This window comes from Vanellus vanellus, assembly GCF_965231255.1.
Source record: "Vanellus vanellus genome assembly, chromosome: 6".
Taxonomy (NCBI): domain Eukaryota; kingdom Metazoa; phylum Chordata; class Aves; order Charadriiformes; family Charadriidae; genus Vanellus; species Vanellus vanellus.
This window is the reverse complement of record NC_138911.1, coordinates 52,207,897-52,225,029: the sequence shown is the minus strand read 5'-3', so window position 1 is coordinate 52,225,029 and position 17,133 is coordinate 52,207,897. Positions and strand designations below refer to the sequence as shown.

Genomic DNA, 17,133 nt, shown 5'->3' with positions numbered 1-17,133 from the left:
GAACTCAATCTTCTCATGATCACTGCAACCCAGTCTGCCCCCAACTTTAACATCCTCCACCAGTCCTTCTTTGTTGGTCAGTACTAGGTCCAGTGGTACACCTCTCCTGGTGGGCTCCTCCACCACCTGAGTCAGAAAGTTATCATCAATGCATTGGAGGAACCTCCTGGACTGTACATGCCCAGCTGATATCAAGGTAGTTGAAGTTCCCCATGATAATCAAGGCCTGCAATTGTGAAGCGATTCTCACCTGTCTGTAGAAGGCCTCATCAACTTCCCCATCCTGATCAGGTGGCCTGTAACAGACACCCACAACAGTGTCTCTCATATTACCCTGCCCCTTAATCCGTACCCACAAGCTCTCAACTTGTTCTTCATCTGCTCCCAGGGAGAGCTCGATACATTCCAGTTGCTCTCTTACATAAAGAGCAACTCCACCACCTTGCCTCGCTGGCCTATCTGTCCTCCATGACAGTGTTCCAGTCATGTGAGCTATCCCACCATGTCTCAGTAATTGCAATGAGATCATGGTCCTGTGACCGCACGCAGATCTCTAACTCCCCTTGTTTATTCCCCATGCTGCGTGTGTTAGTGTATAGGCATTTCAGAAAAGCCAATGAGTGTATAGTTTTTGCCCTTGAGGGGTGGTGGGCCTTCCACTCCTCAAAAATACTAGCACTCTGCCACACAAGTACTGAGCTACTACCCCCAGGCACCTCTCTGTCGAGCCCAGTTACATGCCCACCCCCCTTTGAATCTAGTTTAAAGCCCTCTCAATGAGCCCTGCTAACTCTACTCCAAGAACCCTTTTCCCCCTGCGAGACAGGCTTTTCCCATCTGCTGCCAGCAGGCCTGGTGTTCTGTATATCGGGCCATGATCAAAGAACCCAAACCCCTGCTGGTAGCACCAGGCTCAGGGCCAGTCATTGACCTGCTGGCTTTGCCTGTTAACCCCCTCATCATTCCCTGCAAGAGGAGGGATAGAAGAAAACAAGACTTAGGCTCTTCTTAGAAAAGAAACTTTCCTCGGGTAGTGAAAACCTGGTGATGAAAGTGTCAAGATCATGTAGAATTTGGAAAAAAACAGCACTCCCATCTCAGTCAAAACATGAGTTCTCCTGTTGGCACTGGCAAAATCATTCATATTTGAAAAGAATCTTTATTTTTTATCTTTATTTTTAATCTAGAGATGGTAAGTCCTTTACCGGAAAGCTAAAACCAATCCCTTCTTCAGCAGTGGAGGATGTGACTATTTTTGTATTTGATAAGTTGGGAACTTTGCATCTGTGTTACTGTATTCACTCTCTAACTCTCTCTTTGAAGGTCATCAGGTCTCTTCCTCCCCCCTGGCCTTTCTCCTGAGTTTTGGAACAGATAGGAGCCCAAAGCTATTTTCAGGATTCTCTAGGTTACTTATAAATGTTTCTTGTTAATCTAAAACCATTTAGATCTGAGAGGGGCGAATATGGAATGGTAATGAGATAAACCGCAGCTGGGAATAATGAATGTACAGTTTTAGTCCATCGTCCCTGTCTGCACTTCAGAGTTTTACTTTGAAGTTGGATGTTTGTACAATTTAAGGAATCTTCAAAAAGCTATATTTGACATTATTGGTGCTGTAACAATAACTATATGGAAGACCCAGTAGTGATGCTCCATGATGAGTATTGCTTTGTTTTGTCTATGGGAGGTGAGCGTGCTCTGACTTGATCTATTTAAACTTTGATGAGAGATGTTTGCTGATTACAGCTCTTTCTGCTTTAACAACTTAACTAGTATGACAGAAATGGTTTGTAGTTTCTCCTGTCATTCTTTCTGAGGAAATATGGATAAATGGCAGCAAATAAGAAAATATGCACAACTCTATGTAAAATGTCTGTAAACATACAATGAAAATATTTTTCTGTATTTACTCATAGAAAGAATTTCACACTTGAAATTAACTCTTAATTAATAGATATCTGAGATGCTGTTATTTTTCTGCAGTATTCTTGTTCATTTTTACTGGTGCCCTAGTTTTATGAAGCTCAGGAGTAGTCACATGAATATATTCTTAGATTTTCATCCGATATTGTTGCTAAGGAAACATCATCTTTAATACTGTATCCTTGTCTGCAGCTTGTCTGTATTAATCAATGCTTGTTAATGCTCAGCACAAACCAAGTAAAGATGGAAAAAATCTTAATTTCTTTTATAATGCAGTAGTTTACTATAAACTATTCTCCTTCAGGATCCCCTGCCACTACAAACCTCACACAAACTGGAGGGTCGCATCCATGTCTCTGGTCTTGTCCCAAACAGACGCAGTATGGACAGTTTTTATAATTCTTTTTTTTTTTTTTTTTTTTTGTAGGCTTCCATTAATATTTAATGTCATTAACCTAACATAGGTGTTGTACAGTGCATAAATCTGGTCAAAATGGTGGGAATGGTCACATACTGATCTAAAGGGGAGAAAGAACCTTTTCTGTATGAAGTATAAAAGGGAAGCTTGAATGGACTAAATTGAGAAACATACACCTTTTCAGTATACTGTTAAAACTGTAATACTGTGTTTCAGCCTGCTTTGAATATCTATCTGGGAGAAGACCTGTCAGTCAGAGATATCAGTGAAAATGATAGGTCCAGCTGATGGTCCAGCTATTTGGTTGTCTTGCAATAGTGACAGGCAGATTTTTTGAATTTTCTACTTCAGAACTCTTCTGAGAAGTATTAAAATTTATAGCCAATTTCAAAATTAATTTGACTTAGTGGTTTTTAGCCTAATTCCTGCTTTGTTTCATGGTCACATTTGCCTTTTGGACATTTTCCTTCATATCTGCCTTGTCAGAGACACTACATTAGATCTAACATCTGTTCTTGAAAAACCCAGGTCAGAAAGGCCAGAGGCAAGCAAGAAGGCCTGAAGAACTTCTCTCGTTAGGAATATTTGTTTCCTTTTTTGGACAAGGAGCGATATCTCATTCATCAGCTTAGTCATGCTTCAAGGAAGAGGAAAGAAATCAGGCACAAGTTTACAGTCTAGCTGTGTGGGCTGGATGCAAGCACAGTTTCAGCAGTCTAACCTGGATAGGTCATCCCAGCTTTCATTACCAGGGCAGTAGAAGGAATACGAGTTCTCTCCTGAGTGCATAGCTTCTCATTCCACTGAGCAATCTCCTTCTCCCTGTGCAAGAAAATCTGTGTGAGGGGGTCAGTGTACTTAAGTCCACAGAGCCCATATCAACAGATTTGGAAGCTTTCTTAAGAGCTGAGCCACACTCAGTGCTTTTCTGCCTGTCCTCAGGGACTGACTGGATGGATAGTAAGCAACTTCTTCAAATACCATCCCAATAGTTATACGCTATTAGTACCTCTGTAGGGGTGTCCTGGAGATCATACCTGGATCCTGTTAACTGCATGAGTTGGCATAGTTGCTGTATAGCAAACTTTCATGGTTATCCATTTGTGGGAACCCATTCTAGTTATATTTTTTTTTCTGCACTAAGAAGCTCTTTGCAATGCATTGTTTAGGACTATTTTAATAATGAGCGTTCCTCATTGTTGAGGAATCAATCAATGCTTTTACTCTAGAGGTTAGACCAAGATACTGTATTTTTGTGTAATTGCTGTGCCTGTAAGGATTGCTCAATCACTCATAGTCCATTGAAAGAATTGAAAAGGGTCTCCATGTTGCTTAAAGCTGGAGTCAGCCTTGATTTTTGATCAGGACTCAAAATTTCAGACCTGGAATTCTGCATGGTGCTCCATGGGTGTAATAATAGCCAAGATTTGAATATTAAGGAAAAGCATCTTAGTATTCATGATTCATCTGAAAATTGTGTAAATAAGCGTGGCAGTTCCTTTTCTTAGTGTTTGTAATAGAAATAGCAGTCCCTTGACTCTTTCCATGCTGCCCTTCTCCACCTGCCCTGATAGCCAGTGAGATCAAATACTTGCAAGTAGTACTTTGACGTATCCTTCACTCCTTGGTCTGGAAGAAGTGGTGAGGGAAGGTGTTTTCAGGTGAGTATTTCTTCAGCCACTGCCAACAGCTCTGCTGTTCAAGTTTCCCTGAAATCCCTGCATATTGGCATTTTTTAAAAACTTGCTGGTTTTATGGTATATTTATTTTCTTTTACTTTCAATGACTGTCTGGAAAGGTTGTTTGCAATTTACTGTAGACACTGAAGTGATAGGGGAAGGATATTGGTAATTCTACAGTGTTGTGTGTTGTGATTAAAATACATGCTCTGCGTCTTAAATTATGCTGCATTATCCCATATCAAGGCAGAATTTGAGCTCAGTTGTTTAAGCTAGTATTTTTATATCATGGTGTAGAAAGAATTAATACTATAATATTGTTATTAGATATTATCTTCTATTTATTAATTAGAGAGAGAGGAAACATTCTCTATATTCACCTAATATGCTTTGAGTGGAGTTAGTTGGCACACTTGGTTTAGGACAATGTTTTCCTGGTCCTTGGTAGTGCTGTCACCATTGTCCCTTCCATCTCTGATGTGTTGCATTTGTTGCTTCTGGTCTCCAGCTAAAAACATGCTAAGATAATTTTTGGTTGCTGGAAAGTGTTTCGTAAAGTGTGGCATGGGATTGCTTTTGCACGTGTCTATGTCCAGGGTGGTGCCTGAGCATTTTTCAGAGTTGCAGTTGTGGGGTGGTTTTCACATGCCTGAAACTGCACAATGCACTAATAGCAGAGCTGAGGATGGGATTGAAGAGGTCATGAATCAGTCATAAGACGGCTATGGTTTTACTTTTTCCTCTTAGTCTTTTTTCTTTTTTCTCCTTGCATATTCTTTTCACATCCTTTCTCTTCTTGAATTTCTTTGTTGTCCATGTGGTCTTATCTCTCCTTCTCTGTGGTGTCATTGTAAAAATTAGATCATTTCGAATGCAGTATTTTCTCCCCCTCCAGATGCTTTTCTTTTTCCCCATGCATACACCATCTGCCTATGCGTGCTCTGGGAGATGTGCAGGTGTTGGTCAGGATTAGGTGGGAGAACTGAAGTGAAATGTGATAACTTTTTTCTGCCAGCTCCTTTCTGCATTTTTTTTATTATGAAGTTGCTCTGTCAAGTAAAGAAGGAAGGAAAGAACCAGAGAAATAACTTTGGAATTGAAGAGAACCAGAGTGGGGAAACGTTGGTCGCTTGATCCCAGCGCTGAGGATAATGCAGAGTAGCAAAGAAGAGGAATTCCCGTAGAAAAGTTGAAAGGTCCAGAGGCTTTTACCTTTTGTAGAAACTTTGAAGTGAAAAGTTCCTCTCAGAATTGTGCGTGTGGAATTTGTCAAGCAATATCAACCAAATGAAATGCTGTATTAAAATAGAAAAAATATAAAGGCATATTGCGTAGCGTTAAGCATGACTTCATGAAATATTAAGTAACTTCTAAACTGGCTTTCTCTTGCTCTTTTTATATATAGAAAAAGTATGCATCATTTGAGTTAGATTTTTCTTTTTTTCTGGTCACTTTCTGATTAGCTTTATCCTGGCTATTTCTTCTATGTTTATAGACTTCCCTTGTCTCTGCCCTTTGAACTTCATTTATCAAAATCTGTGTTTACGTGTAAGATCATCTTACCTTTGCAAAGTGCTCAACCTTTCTCCTTTCCAGTGATGTTGAGAAGAGAAATACATTTAGTATACGTTGTTAGTTGTTCTGTCCACCAGTCTCTCAAGACTGTTACTCTATGATTAGTTAGAGGAGGAAAATTTTAGCCAGATTAAATAGCCAACCTTTGAAATTTTACCTTCCTGACTCACATGGGGTATTTCTCACATCATTCTGGACTGCTGTACCTGCTCTGTGTAGAATGTCCTCAAGTAGCTTGTTTGGGTTTCTATTAGACTATATTCCAATTTAATTTTCTGTATTATGAAATATGAATCTTCAGAGCTCATGTCCCCCCTTGCAACTTGCTTGTATAAACAAACCAAAAAACTATCTTGCTGACTAGCATGCTTTTTAGCTTGGTTCCAGATTTGACAAAACAGCTGTGGACTTTGAAAGACCCTGAAATATGAACTATAAGAAAATTCTCTGCGGTGTTAGAAACATGAAAATTTAATAATTCTTCAAAATCAACTATTCTCAATTATTCTATATAAAACCTAAGGCATTAAACATAGTTGTCTTCTCTCTTCAGTTTCGTCATCTGAAGTCTAGTCATAACATCTAGTTGAAGTTAGTCATGCTTTGGCTTGCTGTACAATCGGCAGAGAGATAGCTTCAGAAGGCTTTTCAATCCTCCCATAAACAGGAGGTCAAATAGTATGTGGAATGAAGGACTTCTGGAGCTGTGTATCTCTCTGCGTTGATGATAGATGTGTAGATAGCTAAACACTAACTTTTGTCCATCCTTTGTGTTTTTAAATGTTAAGAAACAGAAAGGGAAAATAAGTATGGTTTTTTTAGTGTTTTGGAACAAAGGATTTATGACTATTGTGTAATTTGTTTAATTGGAAAAGGCTTGAAGGTTCAAATTTGAGAAAACATGGCATGTACTGTATTAAGGGAATTCATGGAATCTGTGATACTAAATGATTTGTTAATATCTACTATCAATGGGAAAATATTGTGAAATAATTTTTAAGGAACAATACTAATGCAACCAACTAGGCAAATGTAAAAGTTTCATGCAGAAATATTTTATATCTTTTTTTCTTCTACAGCCTTGCTTTGCATCCTGAACGTGTGTTGGTGGCAACAGGACAAGTTGGAAAAGAACCATACATCTGTGTGTGGGACTCGTACACTGTGCAAACTGTATCTGTTCTGAAAGATGTTCACACACATGGTATAGCTTGCTTGGCTTTTGATTTAGATGGTCAGGTATGTAATTAATATTCTTTTTTCAAACATTTAAATTGTTTATCTGTCAGAAATCTCATTGTGTAGCTTTTTCTTTTTTTCAGGAAGTGTATTGACTCAGGTTTTATCTGCTTATTCTCAAGTTGAGGAAAAAAGTTGGCATTAATAGTGACTGACAAATAAATTTGGCAAGAAAAGTATAACTACAAAAGAGTTTTGAATGAAGATGAGGTGATAGGGAGACACTTGTGGTCTGTGGGCCACAGTTCAGGGTTACACCACATAGTTGGAGATAGCGGACTTTCCCTGTGCAGGGACGTTTTCTTGGGCGCAAAGCGATGGCAATCCCATTGTGTTACTCCTCTTGGACTCCAAATGTCTTCAGGCAGTATCCCATTCTCTGTCATGAATCTTGCACATGTTGGTGGCTCTCTACATTTTGATTGTTTGTTCAGACTCGTGTATGCTGGATGTAAGAATGAAGAAAAAGATTTTATTGGATTATAATTTTGTTACTTTAAAACATTCTCGGAGTAGTAGAGTGGTTCTCAGAGCTGCTACTTATAAGGGAGATCATTTTTACTGGACGCTTACTCCTATGAGTAAAGAGGCTTTCTTGATTGATGTATTAGGAATGGAAAGTACACATGAGGTAGCAGCTGAAGAGCTATTGGCCATGAAAGTCCTTTCTGCAGTTGTACTCTCCTGGTCTTACGCAGCACTTCTTCCCCTCCCACTTAGCCTTGCAATGTGATAGTCAGATTTAACTGTATTCTCAGTTCCTTTGCTTGCTAAAAAGGTCTGTATCTGTTACTTACTGCTGCTTTCTCAAGTGAGGATGTATTGTAGAGAGCAATTGCGGTCCTTATTAAGATAATATCACATGAAGCTCTATTGAACACAAATAGAGGAAAGCCTAGCTGTAACTTGTTTCTGTTAAAAGATGTAGTAATTATTGGAGGGAGGTTTTGAGGAATGATATAGAGATTTTATCATTTAGATTTCACATTATTTAGAGTCTACTTCTAGAGTCAGCTTCTTTCTAGAACATCATCTCTACTTGACAGTGGTATCTTTTCTCGATGTTGCTCGTCTGTGTAAACTCGTCTCACTTCCTCACTTGAACAGCCTTAATAATTTAAGGTCAAAATGTATCTGGTTAGGTTTGAAGTCCCCTAACTCTTTTTTTAGAATGCATACCCTGTGTGTATTGGAGACATCTGAATGTAGATCTGCGATTTGTTCTAGGAGTACCTGGTACTGATTCTTGTGTTTAAAGTCATAAATGGTCAGAATTTAGTCTGTCTGCTTTTCTGAGCATTCCTATATGATCACCTTTTTCGTGGCATTTGTTAGAATTTCGTGGTCTCAAAGGAAAGCTGGATACAGGCTTTTCAAGATCTGCATCTCCAGAATTGTCTCCATATGGAAATAAAATAAAACACAAGTCCAGTTCAGAAAGATCCGCAAAATGCATTTGTCTACATCTTGCCTATCCTTTTAAATCCAAATTTGTCGGAGTCCCTGACCAGTTTCTTTTAGAGGGTTTAATGTTTAATATTAAACATACTTATTCAACGTATTTGGTTTTATATGGGATTTTGATTTGGTAGAGTGATACATCAATATGCTGAAATCATAACACAAGCAATTGCAATATACAGATGAATCACAATAAAAATGTGGTTCCTATTACTTGTCTCTATATGATTTTTATACTTCATGTTGGGCTGTGCCACATGCACTCTTCCCTACAACCAACTGGTCTGGCTAGCTAGCTCAAGAATACATTATTTATTCTTTATTTATTATCATTTTTTAATTGTCTTGGGGAACATGATGACTCATTGGTGCAGCTGTGGTATCTAAAACCAAGGTTACTGTCCAGTCCCCCTGGTGCTGAGAGAAGTTCGGCTTGCTTTATGGTACATTCTTCCCCGAGCTTGGTTGTTTTTTTTTTTTTTTTTTTGCTCGTCTCTGAGCTCTACTCCACTGTGGTGGTTGGTAACAAGATTTTCTAGTTCTTAGGAGAACCAAGAGCATCATTTAATCTCTGTTTTTGAGAAGTCGCTGTGTTGACTTATGTCTGGGAAGGCATCACCCAAAGTTTTTGTGATGGGTATGCAGTAATTGTAAAACTAGTCTGCGTTTACACCTCTCATTCTGCAATAGGACTAGAACTGAACTGCTTGGAAGTGTAGCTGGAATGGAAACTGATGTTCCTTCCGAGAATGTTTTCAAAAATGGAATAGAAAGGTTGGACTTGGCAGTATCTGAAAAATTGAAGTTGGCGTTAATAAATAGGTAGCATGGATAGCAATTCTATTTAACTTGTTTCTGTATCTTATCATAATCTTGGAGCTTTTCAGACAGTAAATAAATTATGTTATTCAAAATAAGTTTCTGTCTTCGGGAAAAAAATTACTTAAGTTTGGGGGTTGCTTTTGCTTTACAAACTCACTTTGATAATCTATATAGAAATTGAAACTAAATTTGTCTTTAATGTGTGTAGGTATTAACTGTTGAACAGTGAAAAAACTTTGTCCTAAACATTTGCAAAGTTTTCATTTATCAAAATTAAGATGTCACAATTCATGCATAAACTGAACAAAAAGACTTAATTTTCTTTAAAAACAAAACCTAAAATCTCTCAGATTCTTTTTATGTGGTCTTTAATAATGCTAGTCTTTCTGTTGAGAATTTCTATAGGAAAAAATAACATTTTTTTACTGATTAACAGATATACTAAGTGAGGACTGTTGGCTAATATGGTCAGTGATTTGTGTCAAGAAATCTGTGCCAAATATCTTCACAGTTGAAGACAAGAGAGGCTGCAGAGTGTAGGAAGATCTCAAACTTTTATTTTTCTTTATTTTCTTGGAACAATCTTTTTGTCCTTCCTGTTTTTATAATTTAACTGGCTTCAGACTCTGAATATTGAATCATAGAATACAAGGTTGGAAGGGACCTCAAGGCTTGATCATCTGGTCCAACCATTCTTGGCAAAAGCACGGTCTAGACAAGGTGGTGTCCAGCTGAATTTTAAGAGAGTTCAGTGTTGGGGAAGGACTTAATGAAATTTGTACGTTCGGGGTTTTGTTGGGTTCTGGCTTGAGAAAGGATTTAGAAAGGAATACTCACTCATACATGTTTTGAAGAATCAAGAAAAAGAGTCTAAAAGCTTTTAACTGTCTTGAATCTTTGTTTGTTTCCAAGAAGAATGAAGAAAATATTTTTTCTTTGTACCTCCTGAACTTGTAAAATAGATACTTAAATTCTGCAAATTATATGTAATTAAAGGTAAATGTGTGTAGTTTCATTAACTTCAGTGAGGTTATTCCTTTTTGCAAATGTCTCCTGGCTGCTGCTTGCCATGCGTGCTATATGTAATTATATGTATTAAATTTTATAAATCAGAAATATGTTGTTATCCAAGATGATCTTACTACTTTATGATCATAATGTCATAACTGAAGAGATGCATCTATGGAAGCTTTGGCATAACAAGTATATTTAGTTTTCTTCTATATTGAGATTAGCTATTGCTTCTAACTCAAATATGTTATGAATTTGCTATCACTCAAAATGATGACTCTAGCTTTCATTAATACATTGAGTTATTTTTATTTATTTAATTTGGACACTTTTAGCGTTTGGTCTCAGTTGGTTTGGATTCGAAAAACACAGTCTGTGTATGGGACTGGAGAAAAGGAAAATTGTTATCAATGGCTCCTGGTCACACAGACAGAGTAAGTATAACTAAAGAATTTGACTGTCAATGTAATTTTAGTTTGTTAAACCATGTCTATATATACGTACTAGAGCTATGTCTGAACAAAAAACATTTTATGTTTTAGAAATTGAATTTGCATAAAGCTTGGATATGTATTTAGATATGTGAAGATGTTTAAGATATGTATGTTTATTTCTAAAATAAAATGCGTAACTCGCTGTTTATTTGTGTATGGTTTGTTAAGACTGTAAGCATGTAGGGGAAGCGCAAAATTAATGCGCTTCATAGTCCCTAATCCCCATATGGGAAATCAAAATGCAAATAATCTCTTAGATTTTTCTAGTCTGTAAATGAACCTTTATGTTGTTTTATTATGTGTTGTAATTACTCTAGGAAAAAAAAAAAAACAAACAGAACTAATAAGCTATACATTGCAATTTCAGTATTGAATGAGGGGATAAAAAAGTGATTCCAATAGTTCCGTTTAAAGCATTTCAGACTGTGTTAATTTACTACGATTTTTTACTCTTTAACACGCTAGAAAGGCCATCTCTGCTAACATCCTTGTGTTTTTTTTTATGCAGATATTTGATATTTCTTGGGATTTGTACCAGCCAAACAAGCTTGTCAGCTGTGGCGTAAAACACATCAAGGTAATGAAATAAAGGTTAATTCATAAAATATTTAAGGTGCAGTAGTTTATACTCTATAAAATATATAAAAATAGAATCTAAAAGGAATATATAATTATAATATGAAAAGTTGTCTGTAAGAATAATATTACTTCTTAGGAACTGCAGTCATGGATCACACGTGACTACACTAGGCATTTTACAAGAAACATGTATAGTGGAAAAGAGACCACCTCTGCTCAAAAGACTTCATGCCTTGGCAGAAGGAATGAAACAGTTGTCAGTAGCATCGTATGTAATGATCATAATACAATTTAAAATTTAGCTTGTCTAAAACATGCTGTTTGAAATTCCAAGTAGCATAAGATAGGATGCACATGTTTAAGGTGAGTTCAGGTACTCAAGTTTCTGATTCTTGAACAATTAATGAATTGTTACACTGCAGAGGTGAAATGAGTTGAAAAACAATTTCTTACAGTTTGAGAGAGCATGGGGTTGTAGCGGAAAGCTTGATCTTCTTTTAATTATTATCTTTTCCCTGGTGTTATTCCTACCTTTTTCATTTTGAACACTCTGTACCTGTTACAGGATTCATGATTTGGACAGTTCATGTCATTTTCAAGCAGAGTGTTTCTATGAAACACTGCTTTGTTTGATCTGTGTACCAACTGCCATGCAGAAACAGCTTCTTTTTCTGTTTTGACTCTGTCAGCGTGATTATCAATGCTTGACTGCCATCAAATATGTTTCCTAAAGTCACTGCCTTCTCCCATGCACTGTCGTCTGTGTTACCGCATAACAGCAGTAGATGGCAGCTTGAAAGTTCTTTATTGCTCTAATGTGTAGGTTCCTATGGTGGGAAAAAGGTCTTGCTTTTTATACAGTGAACTTTTAGATTAATATGAATTGGTGGTTTATTGGAAAAAGTGTTCAATATGTTGGATAGATTGCATACGTCTTTGATTTAGCAGTATTTAACGTCATTTGCAGGTTGCCATGAGCTTGATTAATAATGATCTTTTTTTCTACTTCAAGATTTAAAAGGACCAGTATGCCAATAGTGAACTAATATTTGCCAGCAGTGGTTTAGTATATTTAAGGTGGCTTTATGATGTCAAAACCTGTCTATTTAGATAAGCAAAAGTTTATTTGAGCAACTTTTAAGGCTCTATGAAGCATTTTAAAATAGCAATAGCATTTAAAAATTAATTGGTGTTTCCTTTGAGAAAACATTAACTAAAAATCTAAATCCTGGAGTTCTATAAGCGTTTGGATCAGGCAAGGGATTTTTGTTGATGCGTATTTTTGTTAAACCATTCCTTCTTCTTGTTCTTCCAAATATCAATAATTACTTTCATGTTTGTAATACTGTTGTATTTTTCCCTCACATGTTATTTTGTGCAAATTGTAATACTACTTAATAAAGTTATGTAGATAATTCCAAGTGAACTGATACTGAGGAATTACTTTTCTTAAATGTTACCTACTTCCACATTGGAGGTGTTTGATTTATGCCGTGATTGTGCAGTTACTTCTCAAGCAACAACATAATCAGTGACCTGTGTACTTTGGTTAAAGAAATACTAGTTAAGATACAGGGATTTGTCTAATCAGTATGTGGTTATTTCTTAATTACAGTATTGCTGGTACAAAAATCTCTGCATTGTAGCTGCTTAAATTATCCTGTATTAATTGTAGCATCTGCTCAGAATTTTGAATAGGTTATTGGTAACAGAGAGACTTGCTGTGAAATAGAGTTTCATAAAAATGTATAAAGGGAACATGCTGAGACAATGTAAGAGTAACCTGCCAACAGTAATGAAATAAATTCTTTCACATTTTGCACTGGATTACTCCAGCAGCTTGTTGACTTTCCAGTGCACATTTACGTGTTTGGACAGGAGGGTTTGAAGGGAATATGTAAGTGCTGCTTATCCTCAGAGTTTTTAGAAACTAGAATGTAGCTGGAGATTTGGTTGGCAAGTGTTGTGCTCTGACCAGAGACTTTGCATGTCTTTAGTTAATGAGTCATTAGTACATGCTGGATCCACCTAGGAGAAAATTCACTCTCATGTGACTGCTGTAATCACATGCTAATGGTTTATTAGAAAGTTCTCAAAAATGTCCGCCATAGATGGCTGCTTTGCATCATCGGTGATTCTGATGAGAAGTGGTGATTCTATAATAAAACCAGCTGCTTTCAGAGTAAATGGCAACCTTATTGGAAATTTATGTGCTTAGACTGCATCTTTAAATGCCTAAAGTAACGCAAAGTACAAATGCAGCATTTGGAAAGTGGAAGTCTTACATTAGAGAAAGATCAGATAATTCTATTATGAAATGCTTTTCAAAAATGACTGAAAATACAACCGACTCACAAATTATAATTTGCAAGAATTTCTGATACCCCAAAATTCCTTCCCAACTAGTCTGCTGATTTTATGGAAGGATAAAGTTGGTTAATAACATAAAAAGTTGTTAACCGACTGGAGAACTAAAGCAGGGAAAAGGGTATGAATGATGATGTCTTTTGGAGGGAAGGTAATTCTCTTTCAGATGTCCGTATTAAATTATAGGATATTAGTGAAATACCCATCTTTCTAAATCACTTTATGTTGCAGTTCTGGAGCTTGTGTGGCAATTCATTGACACCAAAACGTGGTGTTTTTGGCAAAACTGGTGATCTCCAAACTATATTGTGCCTAGCCTGTGCAAGGGATGAAGTGACATATTCTGGTGCCCTGAATGGAGATATATATGTATGGAAAGGAATCAACCTTGTACGGACAATACAGGGGGCACATGCTGTAAGTATATCTCTTTAAATTAATACAAAATGTTAAATAGATTTCTGGAGAGCTGGAAAGAGCAGTTCAAGATCACCTGGTCTGTGTTCCTAAACAATTTCAATGATAGAGACTCAAATGTCTAATTTGAATATTTTTTTCCTCTCCTTTCTGTTGCTTAAGATTGCTGTTATAGTAGAAACTGAATGCTAGATTGAGAAATATGTTTAGGTGTCTATTTATGTACTGTCTCCCATTATCATTGATGGGGCACTTAGTAACCAATAGAGCCTTGAATGCATTTAAGTTCCCCCTTAATTAGACATGTATTACTCTGTTCAATTACCCACGCGTGGGTATGTATATATACCAGAGTTGAGTGTATAACAGCCTCCCCCAAAGAATATGGATCTGCTTTATTTGACTTTCTTTTGTGGATGTCTGATTAATCCAAAAGCATCTCAGAATGCTTGGACTCCTATATTTGGGCAATGGATGTCGAAACAAAGAAACAGATCCCCAGAGAGGCAGTGGAGTCTCCGTCCACATCTCTGTCTACTTGGAGATACTCACAACACGGTCTAGAAGCTCTCCAGTGTTTTCCCCAGACATCAGCTATTCTGTCATGCCATGAATTGAGTCCTACTGGCTGGTGGTGTCTGAGAGCTTGCTAGAGTCCATTGATTTCTGTGAATGGTAATGTAAGCCCAAACACTTAGCTTGTTTGTAGACACATATGTTTAGTCATTTTAGCTTGACTTTTACTTTATTCGTTCAGCTTTTTAGAACAGTGTAGAACTTTGAAAAGTGAAGATGTATCAGTGAAAATTTAATAAAATTTTTCAGAAGTGCTTGGTAAGATTTTCTTTCACTTTTAATCAAAATGTTTAATACGACTGTGAAGTGATTATATTTTAGCTAGTAAGTTTTCATCATATTCTTTCAAAGCATGTGGTTTTGTGATTAAAATAGGCAGCAAAAAAACACTTAGTGGTTTGCAGTCTCATTTGTGGATGCTGAACTATGAGAGTCCTCGTTTCTTCTCATGGTAGTAAGTGATATATGGTAATATAATGCAAGATTCAATTTCTAACTTGTCCAAATATCACTTTAAAAACAAAGCCTATAAATTTCCAGTTGTTTGAAGCTATGAGGCATGAAACTACTAAGGTAACTGTATGAAGCTATGTTATTTGCTGGTTTGAAGGTTGATTTATGTTTTGGAAAGCATTGTACTTTCTAGATAATATTTGAAGTTCGCTTAATAGCAATTAAAATTAATGTGAAAATACAGGGATATGAGTTCCTATATTGCAGCTTCAAAATGCTAGGTAAAAATCAATAACAGTTAATTATACTTTCTTATAAGAGTGTGTTTGTTTTTACTGTCAGTATTGGACTGTATGGGATGATGTATGTTACTGAAGTATTAAAGACACTCTATGATTTGATCAGGTAGAAAGGAGAAGACAAAAAGTGATGAATGATATGTATGTGGGAGAGGTTGCAGTCAGTCTGCAGTAAGGAGACTCTTGGTTTACTGATGGTTTAGAAATGTACATTCAGGACGATTGCAGCTTGTTGTATTAGGCAATAATTTAAAAGTGATTGGACTGCTTATTCAGAGACACTGCGATTATACAGCTCTCTGATTATGAACAAAAATAAAGTTAGGAAGAACATAAGTGTGGGAAATGTACCCTAGACTATATTTTGCATTTGAGATTTCTTTATATACATGTAAGTGTATGTACATAAAAAAATAATATACGTATATACACACATGCGTGCTTACCCTCCTGTATGCATCTATAGAAATATTAGATATATTCAAGAAGGCCCAAATTATAAACCAGGAAGTATAAGGGGATATTTTAGCCTTCAAATATTCCCTGATTCTTACTCTGTACCTTCATATCTCATTTTAGTGTTCATATTTAGTATTCAATTGTGCTCTATTGTATTTGGGAGTTGGACTAGATGATCTCTAGAGGTCCCTTCCAACTCTGAAAATTCCATGATTTTGTGATTCTATATTTTCCTAAAGTGATGTGAACATGTACTTTTTGATGTTGAAGTTAGTAAAATGAAATTTTTAAAATACTTATATTGCATATGCAGACCTGGATTCCCAGAGGAAAGAGTACACTTCGTCTCCTATCCAAAACTGATCAGGAAAATACCCTCCCACCCTGTTTGGTGCTGTAGGAGACACCTGTCCTGTATATTCACATATTTGTTACTTGGAGTATTTAAAATGGCAACAGTTTATTGCTCAAAATAATGCAGCACTTTTCAACTGTTTCAGTGTGAAATGACCCAACTAATAAACATAGGATGATGAGAACTTGTTACTCCATTAACTTATGTGCTGTGTCAGTTCTTTGTTGACCACAAGATCAAATTTGACGTGTTCTGCTCCTTATCTTCAGTAGTGTCGGTGGACGGAGCTCAGGTGACCTTGGAGTAGGTCTTATCTAGCCTTCTATTTTTGGCTCTGTCCTTTAGGCTCAATGGAATTGTACTTTGCAGTACTGAAAATTAAGTAGGGGCACTAGTTCATGGCTTTGGAATTCATTTTCACAAGAGATTAGAGTCACTACAAATCTCACCAATTTCAGGGGGTAAAAAAAAAAAACAATAAAATCTCTTCTGGAAGCTTACTTTCAAACAAAATGAAACCTTTTTTTTTTTTTTTTTTCAATAAAATATTACCTGTATTACCTGTGTAAATGATAACATTTGTGTTAAAAGCATATGTTGTTAAAAGCACCATGTGTGCATAGTAGGAAATTGATACAAATTTCCGTTCAGTATGCTAGTGTTGGAGTTGTCCTCCCTGCATGCCTTTTTATCATCCTGCATCATTACTCCTCAACAGGAGGATTTGAATTAAACTGAAAATTTATTCAAGGAAAACATGTCTCATTATTTGCATAAAGTACCATGTGTTTCTTTCTTGCAACATAAATAGTAGGTATCTGAGATGCATGAAAACATTTTCTAAAATAATGTTAGTGATTTGGGGGTATAGTCCATCCAGCTGGCAGTGGTCGACATTAATATAGAAAATGGATTCTTTTCAAAGGTTGGCTATCTTTGTTATAGTTATGCTATCTGAAAAGACTTTTTTTTTTTTTATTTTAATTGTAATTCAATGTGAAAA

General features: G+C 36.4%; 1 protein-coding gene across 2 annotated transcripts in view; it reads left to right on the top strand.

The window, feature by feature from the left end:
* EML5 (EMAP like 5) overlaps positions 1-17,133 on the top strand; it is a gene marked incomplete at both ends in the record, with an annotated part of 118,172 nt that overhangs the window by 16,099 nt on the left and 84,940 nt on the right. For both annotated transcript variants that reach the window (XM_082485905.1, XM_082485904.1), the window contains 4 exons: positions 6,678-6,837; positions 10,467-10,565; positions 11,134-11,202; positions 13,803-13,988. In XM_082485905.1, the coding sequence (XP_082342031.1) occupies positions 6,678-6,837; positions 10,467-10,565; positions 11,134-11,202; positions 13,803-13,988 (514 nt within the window). The remainder of the gene's footprint in view (positions 1-6,677; positions 6,838-10,466; positions 10,566-11,133; positions 11,203-13,802; positions 13,989-17,133) is intronic.